At 38.1% G+C, this 15,144-nt stretch overlaps 1 protein-coding gene and 1 pseudogene across 7 annotated transcripts in view; both read left to right on the top strand.

Annotated features, from left to right (window-relative positions):
- The window catches only part of LOC146451278 (uncharacterized), a 126,019-nt gene that overhangs the window by 6,752 nt on the left and 104,123 nt on the right, over window positions 1–15,144 (top strand). For all 6 annotated transcript variants that reach the window (XM_085099381.1, XM_085099386.1, XM_085099382.1 and 3 more), the window contains 2 exons: window positions 1,561–1,659; window positions 7,969–9,202. In XM_085099381.1, coding sequence (XP_084955507.1) covers window positions 1,567–1,659; window positions 7,969–9,202 — 1,327 coding nt within the window. In that variant the 5' untranslated portion in view covers window positions 1,561–1,566. The remainder of the gene's footprint in view (window positions 1–1,560; window positions 1,660–7,968; window positions 9,203–15,144) is intronic.
- Window positions 9,156–14,469, top strand: LOC146451286 (uncharacterized; annotated as a pseudogene). The gene is made up of 3 exons (XR_014860076.1): window positions 9,156–9,202; window positions 10,641–10,731; window positions 12,984–14,469. The product of XR_014860076.1 is annotated as an uncharacterized LOC146451286 (transcript).

The raw sequence follows: 15,144 nt of genomic DNA, 5'->3' as shown, positions 1-15,144 counted from the left end.
ATTGACACTTTTTGGCGACCACATTTTTCCATAATGGCAACTGAAAAAAGATATTCAGTCGCCAGTTGGCGCCTGCCTAAAAAAGTTAATTTCGGATCCTGACTACTTTTTACATAACATGAGAAAAACTTGTGTTTGGGGGTTTACATGCCTACATTGTTGTGGGACTTACATGTAATTGTGATTGTGAGGCCTGAGGCCAGTGACAGAAGTAGAATTTGTGACAGCTGAGGGAAAATAAAAAAAAGCTTGATTTGTTTTGTTTGGTTGACATGTCAGGACAGCAAACTCTTCTACTTTGTCAAGTTATAACATGAACATTTATATTTCGAATATATTATGACAACATAATCATCAGCACCTGCATTTTACCAGATAAAAAATAGATTTATTCATGTCCATGGCCAGTAAGATATAATTTTCCAGCTTTTGATCATTTGGAAAACCACTGCTGGGCAGTATTCGAGTTGAGATGCACTCAGTGAGGGGGTGTCTACAAACCGAAGACCGAAGACCGAAGTTTTACCCTCCTCAAACTACAAAACGAAGACCCTCGCTAAAAGGTTTATTTGACGTTAAAACATTGAAATCAATGGGGTCTTCATTTTGTAGTTTTGCCCGCCTTAAACTACAAAACGAAGACCCTCGCCAAAACACTTTATTTGACGCTAAAACATTGAAATCAATAGGGTCTTCGTTTTGTAGTTTTGCCCGCCTCAAACTACAAAACGAAGACCCTCGCTAAAACGCTTTATTTGACGTTAAAACATTGAAATCAATGGGGTCTTCATTTTGTAGTTTTACCCACCTCAAACTACAAACGAAGACCCCATTGATTTCAATGTTTTAGGGTCAAATAAAGTGTTTTAGCGAGGGTCTTTGTTTTGTAGTTTGAGGCGGGTAAAACTTATGTCTTCAGTCTTCGGTCTTCGGTCTTTGGTCTTCGGTTTGTAGACAGTCCCCTCAGTAAGGGGGTTTGTATGAGAATGACTGTATAATAAAATAGTTTATTCTAGGCATTTGCAGTCCATAACTGAATTCTTGACCAATTACAATTCAAGGATTAATAATATTAATAATCATAATAGAGAAATCTAGATTATAGTCTGTTACTTCATGGCTACAAAGTTCTTAAATCTTTCAGTCCTGATTGGTATTATACTTGGTTCTACCAGACCTCAGGTTGTATTGGCCAGTGGATTGTACTACATGTCGGTGTATAAGATTGTAAATGATGTTACCCTGGGTTATTTTCTGCATGAAACCAGGCCTTAGCTTGACGCTAAGAAAGAGACACTAGCCCTGCCTTATCCAAAGCATTTAATATACTGTATGGAAGTCCTGACCAGATATGGACAGCCAATGTCATACAACTATTTTATTTTAAAACAATATTATTAATACTCAGGTTTTGTGAGCAGCTGCAGGGATCAGTAATCTGTGATGTCATTTCTGTGTAATACATGTCGTTAACTTTGAACTTGGTAGCACAATAAATTATATGACTAGCTACAGTGTATGACTAATATCATATTTTATTTTATGCTGGGAATTCTTTAGTGAAAGATGTCTAAAAAGCAAGGAAAGTCGTTGTTGGAGGAGATTATGGACAGTGCTAAGAAACCATTCAAACCAAAGAAAAAGGCAATAAAAAGGCTGGTAAGAATGACAAACTAGATTACAATTATTTAGTAATACATTGAGCTAAGGGTTAGAGAAAATGTTAAGGCTGAATGCACAGCGAATTTTGGAATATGGCCAGCTTACAGCTCAAACATCAGACTTTCAACACAAGAATAATTAAAAGCTATAAAGTACCCGTTAAGTGAGAAATACTGAATTTTTACAACTTTTGAGGAGTTTGAGTTCATAGAATCGTAGTAATCATGTCATGACATATCTTTAATGGCCATGCACACACTAGATAACTGGTCTTCCCAGTGATCGTTGAGGGGACATGCCCTGTTGCTGAATCATGAATGTGCAGTTATATCACTACTGTGGCGGACCATGTGAAAACTGTGTGAAACTGATCATGTGAAAGTTTTTATGCTGTCAGTGATCAGAGTGAAATAAATTGTGGATTGATGAATTAATCAGGTCAAAACCCAGAGATACTAAAAAACCAACAACAAGAAACAACATTTTATTGAAAGTTAGAAAAATTAATATAACTAATTATTTTACTTTTCCCTGGCGAAAAGCTCATGAACTAATCGAGGCGGGGAGATCTGAGGACAATTATTACAAGTACAAAGTTTATTACACCTACGTGTAGCTATAACAATAATATTGTCTTTTCCTCCCTTTTGCCAGTTTGATTACGTCTTTCTACATATAGAAACAAGACAACCCCAAGGTTGCCTTTATACCACTTTTGGAGTGCAACTCTCATGGTAGATTGTTGACTCATTTCAAACTGGTGCCAATTTTACCCCTTTTTAACTTGTGCATGCATGCATGCAAAGGATTTTACAGATAATAACTGAGGGATGTAGCTGTGCTAGACAGCATCTAGTTGCATTTTGACATTTCCCTACATTTGTCTGTATAGCGAACCAGCCATGAACTGCTACTAAAGATAGTTCGCAGGGAAAAAAAAAACAGGGAAATTGATGGAAAGTTCAAAACATGACTGGACGCTTTCTGGCACAGCTACATCCGTCAAATTTTTTTTCTTAAAATTCTTTTCCTAGTGGCAATTAAGTTTCAATTCACGAATTTTTAAGAAGCGAAGTTTTTTAAAAATTATTTGACATTAGATTCCTTAAAAACACTGTTATTTCAAGATGTGTTTGCCTACTCGTCAAAATGGCATCGAAAACTGTGATAAGCTAAGGGCATATTCGCTTCAAAATTGACTTCAAAATTTATCGCTTGCAAGTTACCTTGCGGCGAAAATTATACACTCTTGCTTCTTAGACCTGTAAAAAGACCTATCTGAATAATTTTTTTTATTTTTGAAAGCTTTTTGCGTGTTTGTCTATTTTTATTGATGAAACTTGACAACTTGGCATAATCTTGTGTAAACAAACACAATTGTCCTCGCAATTAGCGGATGAAATTTGCTCAGACAGAAGCCGCAATAAATTTTCTTTGAGGTCCAGTGTAAGTGATAAGATCGAACAAATGTAAATGCTGAAAATTTGCTCATGCATAGCGCCAATCATTGCAGCACTTGATGACTATTTCTATTACTTACGTTCACTTGGGTAAAGCCAAAATTATAGCAACTTTAGCAAGGTTGAAAGCTTCTTCATTCGGCAACAACAGGACGCGGGGAAAAAATTACCAAGGTTCTTGGAAGAAAAAGTTGGACGCTTTACGGTTACCGCACTATTCACTTCTGCATTCACGAGTTGGCTAACAGGAGCCTTTGATTTAAGGAGGCTCGAGGCACTTTTTTTGGACTTAGGGTGGAAGTTTTGAAATTACAATCTCACATACAAGATAAACTTCGTTCTCCTTCATACTACATCATCATTTCAACATATAATCAAAGTTAATTTTCTCATCGGTTTCCAAGCAACGTCAGCTATTACCATAGCAACAGAAGTGCATAGCCTCTGATTTTAAACATTGTCGATTATCTTGAAATCTAGTCAGACACTTTATGACAAAACTTTAGGGAATAATTCTAAAATAAAATTCTTGTTCGGAGAAAGCGAATAATGACTGAAACTTGACCAAGATTCAACCTTCTTATCTAACACCGGTTTCGGTTCTTGAGCCTAAAACTTGCGTGAATATCGAAAAGAATTGTTACTCTAACTGCTTGTAATTTAACAGAAAAATTTGCCAGGGTATTTTAAAGATATCTCGATTTACGCAAAGTAGGAACTTTTTCATTCATCTGCGCTTTATTTTAAAGGGATACTCTAGACCCCAAAACAACTTTCCAAATTCAGAAAGCTTATGACCCAAATAAAAGATATTTACCAAAATTGGAGTTCGATCTCCACTATTTTGCCTATGAAAACGAAAAGTTTCTCGCCATGGGATTCGAAGCAGCACTTGGGCCGAAAACCGGAAATGACGCAGGAAGAAGAACTCGCCAAACTTTTTCCGGTTAGATTCCCCTGGATTTCTTTAGCAAGATTCGGTAAATGGCTTGATTTTAAAATTCCAAAATAAAATGTATAGTTTGCGTTTTGAGGAAAATTCAATAACACCGTATCGATTTATAGTTGCTTGATGCTTTATTCTAGTAACAACGGTGAAGGTCTTCATAATTGGCATTTCTTTCGGGTTTTGTACGGATGGTTTGGACACACGCGATTCGATTTGTTTGCTAACCCCACGACCTCTGCTCACTTTTCTGAAGACTGTTCTCAACCACAACTTAGCATAGCTGTGTCTATGGAAAGATGAAAAGCTCACAAAACGCCATTTCAACCTTGTTTTAAAGAAGGACTATCAGAAAATAAGAGCATAGGCCCGATGGAGGACAGCACGTCCAATGAAGCCGCTCGCGCCAGACAGATCACAAAACAAGCTACTCCACCAGAACTAGGGTTCACTGTATGTTTGAAAAATAATAAAAAATTGTTATTGCAGTGCAGCCTGAAGAAAACTAGCATTAGCCAATAATGATACTAAAGCTTACCTTTCGAACACACGTAGTATCGCAGTTATTTCATTAACCTTGTTCAGTTTAGGTACGCGACTGTCATATTTGCTGTATACGTGGCGCAACAGGGCAAACTGACCAACAACGGTGAACACCGTTTTCTAAATCAGCATAATATCAAAGGTGACAGGCCTTGTTTTGCTTTAAAATGTAAAACAATGAAAAATTGCCAGTCACATTACTTAGCGGAAAAATCGCTGTTAAGTGAGCTCGAATGCAGTACTATAGAACGCAATATGGCATGAAAGGTTAAACTCGTTTAATATCCCAAAAGGCTCAGTACAACACAATCAGGATGACTCCAGAATTTATTTATGTGCTTAGTCTTCGTCGTAGTATTGCTGTTTGTACAGGTACCGCTCCTGTAAAGTGTGAATCGTTATAATGAAAGCTGCCCACATCTCCAAGCTTTCACTGAGCTTTGTATGCTGTGTCTCTATTAACTGCCCGGTAACTGCTATTAAACAGGCCAAAAAATATAACTAAATGACCAAACTAAACTAGATTTCAAATAACAACGCCATATAAAGGAAACTTTAATGCTACTCAAAACTTATTCAATTGCCAATGAAATCACATTGCGGATGTGAAATACACTGAATTTGCGATAGAATGCATAACTGGTCGCTTACCAATCCGCTCTAAAACACCTCTTCGCACTCGTTTTGTAGAGTCCATAACCGAGTTCACTTCGCTGTTGCACGGCTAAACACATGCCAAAGAGCGCCCTCATAGCTCTGCTAACGTTGCTCCGTCGGCAATTTCGATTGTACTATTTTGTTCAACAAGCAAGCAAAAGAAACGAGCAAAAGAACTGCGCTAATATTGTCATATTGTCTTCAGTGTTGTAAACAAGAGCGGTTCTTCATTCTACGTCATCGATCACGTGCTCTACCAAAGACGATTTTTACTTCCGGTCTTCAAAACGGGGAAAATTTCACCTTTCTCCGGCAATTTTCGGCCTTTTACTTTTTTCTTTTGTACTTTCTGTGCCGTTTACCCTTTATTATCGTCCAAATGCTACCTTTTAAGCGAAAGTTGTTTTGGGGTCTAGAGTATCCCTTTAACTGTTTTCAAACATAAATATCTTAAAATTGTAGACACCCATGAAGCTCAATATACATTTAGAATGTTTTGCTATGAGCAAGTACCTTTTAACAGAAAAGACAAAGTGCCAAGTTTTATTTTGCCAGAGATATTGGTGAAAAATGCTGGAATAAACAAAATCACCCCGTAAAAATTGATTCATTATTTACTTGAAAACGCTCTTACAGATTTTTTTCTAATTTCGCCTACAAGTTGTCTAGATTGAGTAGTTTAAATCCGTAAAGTTTTGTCATTAAGTGTCTGACTTGATTTTGAGATAATCGACAATGTTTAAAATGAGAGGCTTTGCGCATCCGTTGTTATGGTAATAACTATTGCTTGGAAACCGATGAAATAATTAACGTTGATCATACGTTGAAATGATGATGTAGTATGAAGGAGATCGAAGTTTATCTTGTACGCGAGATTGTAATTTCAAAACTTCCACCCTAAGTCCAAAAAAACTGCCTCGAGCCTCCTTAAACACAGTGTTGGAGTGCAATGCTAGTGTTGGTGTGAATTATAATCTCGGGATTACGGAATAGCTTGGATACTTTGTTGTTTACCTGTCAGGGGATCTTGTAAGCTGATGTTTCACTCAGAGCTCATGTTTGTCGATCGCAACCTGGGTGCGATTTATTTGGCAGCCTATAAATAATGACCCCCTCTCATCATTCACAGACTAACAAATTATTTTGTAATGATTTTGGTACCCGTGTCACTCTCCTTCAGGGTCAGGAATTGTTTCCAAATATCAATAATTATAAAATTAAACATAAGTAATTTTGATGAAAAAGTATTTTCCCCTTGGCCTTGTTGTTAATGTTGAAGCAAGCTGTTTTCCAATCAAGATCTTTTTGTTGACAGATCCAGTTACAAGTGACATTGTCTAATGTAGTGACAGATTTCCAGTACCAACTGTGACTTTTTTTGGGGGGTTTTGTTAATTTGGAAAGATCAAACTCGTTAGGATGTAATTTTGTTGACATTATGCACCAAAATGAATGAAACTGTTAATTGTTTGAACCCAGTAGTTATGTTGTAAGTAGCATACATCTAAGTAGACCATCCAGGTGAGTGTAGTTGTGCCTGAGAACACTCTTTTGACTGACATTCAGACAACCAGAGCTGAAGTCGTCATTTGAGACAAGAAAATTGTGGATTGCTGGCCCATCCATTTGATGGTAATTATTTTAAATGTCTCTGGCTGCATGTTGACTTGAATCCTCTATTTGAATTCCACAATTTATTTCACTCTGATCACAGTCTCTGATCAAAAGTGTGACTTTGTGTGATTCAGAATCCACAAGCAACAGAGTAATGAGCCTCAACGATCACTGGGAATTAGACCAGTTACATGTATGTGTGGTCATAAGAGATAATAAGCTGTTGCATTACATTTACATACTGGTACATGTTGCTTAGACAAAAATCTGTCTCAAGATTGATATTGTTTTGAAAACCACTCATTATTTACAGTATAGTAATAATTCTACTTAAAATGACTTGTAAGCACTTCTGCAAAAGAATATGGACTCATGCTTTAACCTACAGTATACATGTACCATTTTCTGAGGCCAGAAAAGTTTTAAAAATACCCAACAAAATAGGTACCATTTTTGTTTCATGACCCATTTTTGGGGAGAAAGGGTCTAGTGGCTATTGTGACATCTACCCAGGAAGGGGGCCTGATCTTTCACATTCACTTTTAATTTTGTCAGTTTTGAAAGGTCTACACAACTCTTACCAACAACCACATTTGTCACTTCTCATCTTGGTCTTTCAACCATTAATATTTTTCTTTTAGCTTCTTGTACATTTGTAATGGGTTTTATTTAAAGATGGCTTGAAAGATTTGCATGTTACATTTTGATCATTTCTGTGTTATGAATTCTGAGGCTTTTGCCTGTTTGTTTGATCGTTTGATGATTCTTTATAGCGGCTGTGAATTTCCTTTCGTTGCTAAGCTGATCAACACTCTGCAATTACATCATCCAATGATCTATTTTTTAATGAAAATGTTGTAAGTTCCATGGCCACTCTTTTCAGGTTTACCTTTGTGCTGAACAGGTACATTCAACTTGAATGATCCATTAGGCAGCCTCCCTAAATTCAATTTACTCTGACCTCTAAAATGTAGCAAGCTTAATACATTTGACTCATGGTGACCATGACATCTGATAATATTGCGTGGCATTAGCTTATTAGCATGTTGAGTTTCCTTCATGAAATCAATTACACATTTGTTTTAGGATTCCTCCTTGCCTAGCACGTCGGCCTCTACATCACAGGAAGGCCTAGAAAGTGGGTCAACTTTGGCTTCCAACAGGACACTGAAAGTTACTCTGTTGAGTAGTGAATGGCAATCTACAAAGGGAGGCTTGTCAACTATCAACAGAGAGCTTGCCATCCAGTTAGCAAAACACCACAATGTGGGAGTCAGTATGTATCTCCCTCAGTGTAGTGAAGAGGATAAAAGGGTCGCTGCTAGTCACAATGTCCATCTTATTGAAGCAGAGGAGATTCCTGGTTATGATCCAATTGACTGGTTGGCCACTATTCCAAAAGATCATGACATGGATTGTGTGATAGGCCATGGAGTCCATCTTGGTCGTCATGTGTCCATTATAAAACGTCTACATGGTCATTGTAAATGGATTCAGGTTGTTCATACCGACCTTGAAGAACTTGGAATGTTCAAGAGCTATGCAGACCCCATTTCCAAAGGTGAGAAAAAGCACCAGGCAGAGGTCAAACTCTGTGAATTAGCTGATCAAGTTGTAGCAGTTGGACCCAAGCTGGCTGAAGCTTTCTCCGGTTACCTCCGTTCCTGTGGAAAGGACCAAGATGTTCTCAATCTCACCCCAGGGGTCTTCTCTGAGTTTGCTGATGTGAAGCAAGCAACTGAAGAAAGAGGAACATTTTGTGTTTTAGTGTTTGGGCGTGGGGATAGTGAACACTTTCACCTAAAGGGATATGACATTGCTGCCAAGGCAATTGCTGAGCTTAAAGACATGCCACACCCCTACAAACTTGTGTTTGTTGGTGCACCAAGTGGAGAAGAAGAGAAAGTCAAAGAAATTTTACTCAAGGAAGGCATTGCTCGTAGTCAACTAACTGTGCGTAGTTTTAAGAAACGAGAGCAGCTAGCTCAAGAGTTTTCCGAGGCAGATCTTGCTATTATGCCCTCAAGAACTGAAGGCTTTGGGCTGACTGCTCTTGAAGCTTTATCTGCTTGTCTTCCTGTGCTTGTCAGTGGTAACTCGGGTCTTGGAGAAGCTTTAAAGGAAGTGCCGTATGGTTCTTCCAGTGTCGTGAATTCGGAAGATCCTAAAGAGTGGGCCAAGGCAATCAGGTCTGTTCGTGAAAAAGACAGGTCTGCACGGCTTAAAGAGGCTAAAGATCTTTGTGGAAAATATGCACGGAAATACAGTTGGGAGGAACAATGTGGAAGACTTGTAGGAAGAATTCTAAACATTACGCAAAGTAAGTTTCTCCTTTTGCACCATTCTTCATTGCACTGTGCAGGTCAGCATTACATAACTGTCATTGCTACTTGCTGTTTAACACATGTATTATTCAATTAAACATCTGCTGGGTTGTTTTTTTTCTCAAAAGAAGGTGGCCCAGCTTTAGAAGAAGTTACCATCTTTTTGTTGAGCATCTTACATTTAGAAGTTGATCATGTATTGCAAGATTTCAGGCTTGGAAGCCCTGTTACTGTTGTCTGGCAACAGTAAAACAATTGTAAACTGATAACCAATTTGTGTCCAAACTATGACAGGGAAAATATACTGGGGTCCACTGTTAGAGGGTGTTGAGGTGATTTCGTGTGCTCTTTCGAGCGAAAAGTTGTTTACATAAATATGTCCAGCACGAACGCTTTTTGCTCAAAAGTGGTTGTTGTCTTGTATTTGGTTTAGGCTTTCATGGCGATAAAACCTCTTTAGCTTGACGACACCCTGAAATTGGCATCGGAATAAATTATTCTGATATTGAACAGGAAGCCGTCAAACGCTCCTCGGTGGAATCATTTGACATTCGTGACTAAATAAAATGAAATTTTAAACATTACTTTCATTCAAGTCTTTTATATTTCTGATGGCAGTATAAAGGAAGCAAGCAGAGCGTGTGAATGCGCAAGTTCACGTCAACTCCGTCGTAAACAAAATGCAAAATAATGTTGACGCTAAGAATAAACGTGGCAAGAAATTGTGCGATCAGTTTGTTTTCATTTTGCGCTCGTTGACTATGTTTACATGAAAATATTTCAAGCTTTTATGCCTATACCGATCCGGCCATTCCGCTCCACGACAACCTAAAAATTAATTTGCATCAGACTTTATTCAGATCTTGTCAAACGCTCCTCGATGAAAACATTTGACATTCGCGACTTATTCAAAATAAAATTTAAATTCTCGTGTGTGGTTTTTTATACTTCGCATCGTGTAACGTGATTGTGAGATATTCGGCACTTTGCGAAAATCGTATCAGTACACTAGACTGTATCTACCGCTTCTAACGCTCAAGTCGTTAATGTACGCGTTAGATTTTTTCTCGGCCGTTTAACGGCTCCAGCTATGCGTTAGAACAGGTTGCGTAAGCGTTAGAAAGTTTTCATGAGCCGTTAGACAGAATTAGTTAGGTGTTAGAGCGTTAGGGTCAAACGTTAGAACGCTCAAATGATCCGTTTGCCATGACCAGTTGCCGTTGACTACCCATTAACTTTCAGCCGTTTAATGGATAAGCGTTAAAGTACGTTTTCCCGTGTACGGTCACATATGTCATCATGATTACTTAGAAATGATTCTATGAACTCAACTCCTCAAAACTTTGGAGTATACATTGTAAAAATTCAGTAAATTATAATGAAACTTAAAATTATGCATAAGCTAGTTTGGTGACTATTTCTCTTTAAATCCAGGCCCTGAGCAGAGAGGGGAGGCCAGTGTTGCTAGAGGTGGTGTTGCATGTGAGTCCAAGCACAAGCAAACAAGGTCATCATGACCTGCAAGGTAATAATAACGCAAATGACCTGCAGACGAGTAATAAAATAACAAAAAGCTGTTATATATATATGCTACTATTAGTAAATAAGTGGAAAAACTTCAAGTTAATGGCAAAATAATGTTTTTATCGAAGAATACAAAGATTTATGTTCACTGACTTTTGTAGGGGGTTTACATTTTAGGGAACTAATTATTATTCAAAGGATTTTAAAGAGGCATTGTAACAGTTTATCTGACCTTATAGTGGATCTTTTCAAATTAAAATTTTACATAAAATGCATGCTTCAATTACCCCATACCATGTAACAGTTTTTCAAACTTTGATTAAATTTTACTTTTTCTTTCGTTTCCAAGCAACAGCTTAAACTTACCAAAGCAATGGTAACGCAAAGCCCTTCATTTTAAGAACGTCAATTATCTTGAAATCTAGTGCGACAGTAATACCAATGAAACTTTCAGAATTTGGACTACTCAACTTGCATGTAGACAACTTGTGAGCAACATTATAAAAAAAAAACTGTAAGAGCGTTTTAAAGTAAATAAAGAATCTATTTTTAATTTGAAAAGATCCACTCAAATGTCAGAAAAATTATTGTGTGCCTCTGATCGAATATTATATTCTAGAGAAGCATAAGTCTTGCATGCATGTGTGTGTGAAATTATGGAGCATTTCCCACAGTTACAACAAATTTCAGCTGTAATTTCAAGAAAGATTCGAAAAGATGTAAGGACGGTGCCTACTTTTGCTACTGCGCATATGTTCTGCGCATCTCGAGATGCCCGGGTTTCCTATGGGTGATGCCTAGTAATACAGGAATATTTTTGCGCGGTTTAAAACTATGCGGAGAAAATAGAACTCAGCAAGAGCTCTCGTTATCCAAAGTAAAAATTGGGGGTAACCATACATTTTTCAGAGTTAACAAAGCTTCAATTTGGAAAAAAACACCATACATTGGTTAGCATTTTACGGCTTTTTAGAATAACTGTTGCTCGATCATCTTTGAAAAATACGTGGTTACCCCCAATTTTCTTGTTGGATTCCAATAGCCCTTGCTAAGATCTCCTTTTCCCGCATAGTCATAAACCGCCCAAAAATACTTCGGTATTAGTAGGCACCGTCCTTAACTACATGTATAAAAATAAACACTAAAAGGGAACGTTTCAACCATTCGCTGGTCATTTTCAAGTTATCAATATAATTGTGAATGTCTTTAACTAAGTTGCCAAAGGGAGAGCGCTAAAATATGTACATATAGAAACAAAAAATAGGAGCGTTGAATAGTCAAAACGTTGTTTGCTCTTAGCGTTTATTTGATTCGAGAATGGTCCCAAAACACGGCTGTTTCCCTCCAAGTGCTGTTGTCCTACTATTACTACCCCCAGAAAATGGATTGAAGTGCTTTTAAAGCTTTTGCCCAGATAAATTTAAAAACCTGTCGAAATCACTGCAGAAACTGTGAGATTCACTTATTTTTCTAGCTCTCTGTCAATCTCATGCCCAGAGTATTCCAGCCCTTTGGCCAGCGGTTGGTTGACAGGAAAGACTCTGGGGTACTGGAATTTTATTGCCGCAGGATTTCTGAGGTAAAACAATGCAAGCCATTACGGAGAAGCCATTCAAAAAATTTAAATAAAAATCCATTTCCCCCAGAGTCTCTCCTGGTGCCAACTGCTGGCCAAAGAGCTTGAGGTAAGTTTTACTTTTCAGTTCATTTTGTTCTCGTTAGTTGCAACTTGCATGAAATTTCAATTTTGTTTTTCAATGATATCTTGCCTTATGGGAGCGGAACTGATGGTCTTTTAAAAAAAAACTTAAATTTCCTCAGTAGAAACATAATTGCATGATTTCTTTCTGTAATCGTTTTGTTATTGCTCTTGTTGATGATCCATGTATCAAGTTTTGGTACAAACTCAACCAAATGAGATAAAAAAAAAAACCTAGTACGTGACAGTAAACGAACCTTTCGGTGTTGTTGCAAACAATAGAAAGAGCGTTTAAATGCATTTAAAGTAGGTAATTGGCCATTTTCATGATGGCGTCATTTTACTACAACTACCAGAATTCATTTCGTTTTCTTTTTCAAATTCAAATTTTGTAATCCTAGCGGACAGCAAAGAACAATAGCTCGAATTAGCATGAGAAAACGAAAACCAGAAGGATTCTTGTAGTTGTAGTAAAATGACGCCATAGTGAAAATGTCCTATTGATAGTTTACTTTGGAAATCACCTTTACGTTGGTTTTTATCTTTCCTAAAAGAAATGAACAGACGCAAACCTAGAAGTGAGCTACCCGAAGAGGATTCCAACATACACGGCCATACAGAGGAGGTTGGTAGAATTGTCCAAGACCTATCAGATGATAGCCGTTCAGCAGTGGCAGGAGTACTTGTCAGTGGAATAGCAGGAGTCGGAAAGTCCACTGTTGCTATTCAAGCAGGTCACCAGCTCAATAACAAGTTTCGACGCATCGTCAAGTTTTGCTCTTTGAGAGGTGTACGTTCAAAACAGGAAGAAATGGATAAAAATGAACACGAATTGGATGGCGAGTTAAGAGAAATTTTGAATGTGTGTGTACCAGGCCATCAACAAACTAGTGAAAACCCCAGGCATGTTTTGCTTGGGTGGTGCAGGCGCCTTGAATATGAGCTCATACTTCTCATTGACAATGCGGAAGATGCTATGGAAGATCACACTAGGAGTTTTTTCATCAAGTTGTTAAAAGAAATGAGGACGTGTTCAGGTTGCAAAATTAAGTTCTTGATTACTTCCAGGCGTTCGGACATTGACAGTGTCACAACAGGCCTAAATATTAAGCCTGTCAAAGTAGGTCCCTTGGATACAGAAGAGAGCATCAAAGTTCTAAAGGATGGTGCTGATTTGGGGTCTCATACAGGGCAGGAAACACAGGTCAAGTTAGAGAAGATAGCTGAACTTTGTGAGAACATTCCACTTGCACTTCGATTAGCAGGGCCTCTCCTTTCATCAGAATCTGAATACACTTTCGAAGAACTTGTAACAAAACTTGAAAACAACCCAACAAAAACGCTTGGTCGTGAACGAATGATGGAAATAGCTTTCGAAAAGCTTGACGAACCTTTAAAACATGCGTTGGTGTGTTTGTCAGTGTTTGTTCGATCTTTTGACAGAAATGCAGCAAAGCATTATTAGGTGTGAACTGCGCTGACCATTTGATGGAGCTGAAGAAGAGGTGCCTGATCCAGAAACAGCACAACCGATACCTTATTCACTTACTGATCAGAGGTTTTGCCAAACAGATTGGGAAAACAGACAAGTTTCGCCCTATTGTGGCTCATGGCCAACAGTGTTTTGACGAGTACTTCTTATCTTTGTTGTCTAGGAATTCAAAGAAATACTGGGGTAAAGGCACATGTAAAGAATCGTTCGACTTATTCAACGAAGAAAGGCTTAATCTTGAGTCCACTCTTAGAGCCGTCGGCAAGAAGCAAATCAGAAACTGTACGGAATTGAGAGATGTGGTTAGTACATGTCAAAGGGTAGCACAGTACTTGGAAGATTGTGTCCCCTTTGAGCTTTATTACGATTTTCTCGAAGGTCTTTTACATTTTGCTGAAAAGCAGGAGAAAGTAACCAAACAAGTAGAGATTTTGTTTCTTCTTTATCATGAAGCAAGGAAACACGGTAGTGCTAAGACGCAGAAATCAAAAGACTTGATTCGCCAAGCCACTAAACTGCATGATGAAAATCGTCAACTTTTCAAGTAATATGTCAAAAACGAGGGCGAGTGCTTTATCACGGGTTCCAAATACTGAGAAACAGATGAAAGTTGTTTCGCCGTTTGTTATAAGCCGAGTGGAAGGGATTTTGGTGAGTTATCTTTTTTTGAATCAATCCATTTCAACCTGAAAATCCCGCTTACGGCTTCTCCGTATAAATCAGTTTCAACAACTGTTCGGGCTAGCTCGATCTTTTAATTCTAATCATAATCTCAAAACTCTACGATGCTACACGTACCACCACAGCCTCACTTCGTGACATCCAAAATGGTGGATCGTACAATCTTAGTAAACAAGATCACGTTGGAAAGTTAAGAAACCAATGGGGAAACTGCTAATTGTAGGTTTTGATTTCAATTGTTGCTATATTCTTGCAACAAAGTGACGTCATACAAACCGCATACGTATGTTTTGCACTGTAACATTCGTCCTTGGCCTTATATACTGTAAAAGCTCTATTAAGCCCCCCCCCCCCCCCCCCCCCGCCCCAGGGGAGGTTGGGGTGTTACTTTATTCCAGGCCTCATCATCGGGGGTCTTATCAGAGAGGGGGACTAATATAAACGAGGGGCTTATTTCTTATCTTAACCGTTTTCGTCTTAAAATAGTTTTTAGAGAACTTAATGCAATGGCGACGGCGACGCAACGAAAACGCCGCAAAACA

This window comes from Pavona decussata, unplaced genomic scaffold, assembly GCF_977016875.1.
Source record: "Pavona decussata unplaced genomic scaffold, jaPavDecu1.1 SCAFFOLD_391, whole genome shotgun sequence".
In the NCBI taxonomy this organism is placed as follows: domain Eukaryota; kingdom Metazoa; phylum Cnidaria; class Anthozoa; order Scleractinia; family Agariciidae; genus Pavona; species Pavona decussata.
This window is presented reverse-complemented; position numbering and strand designations above follow the sequence as displayed.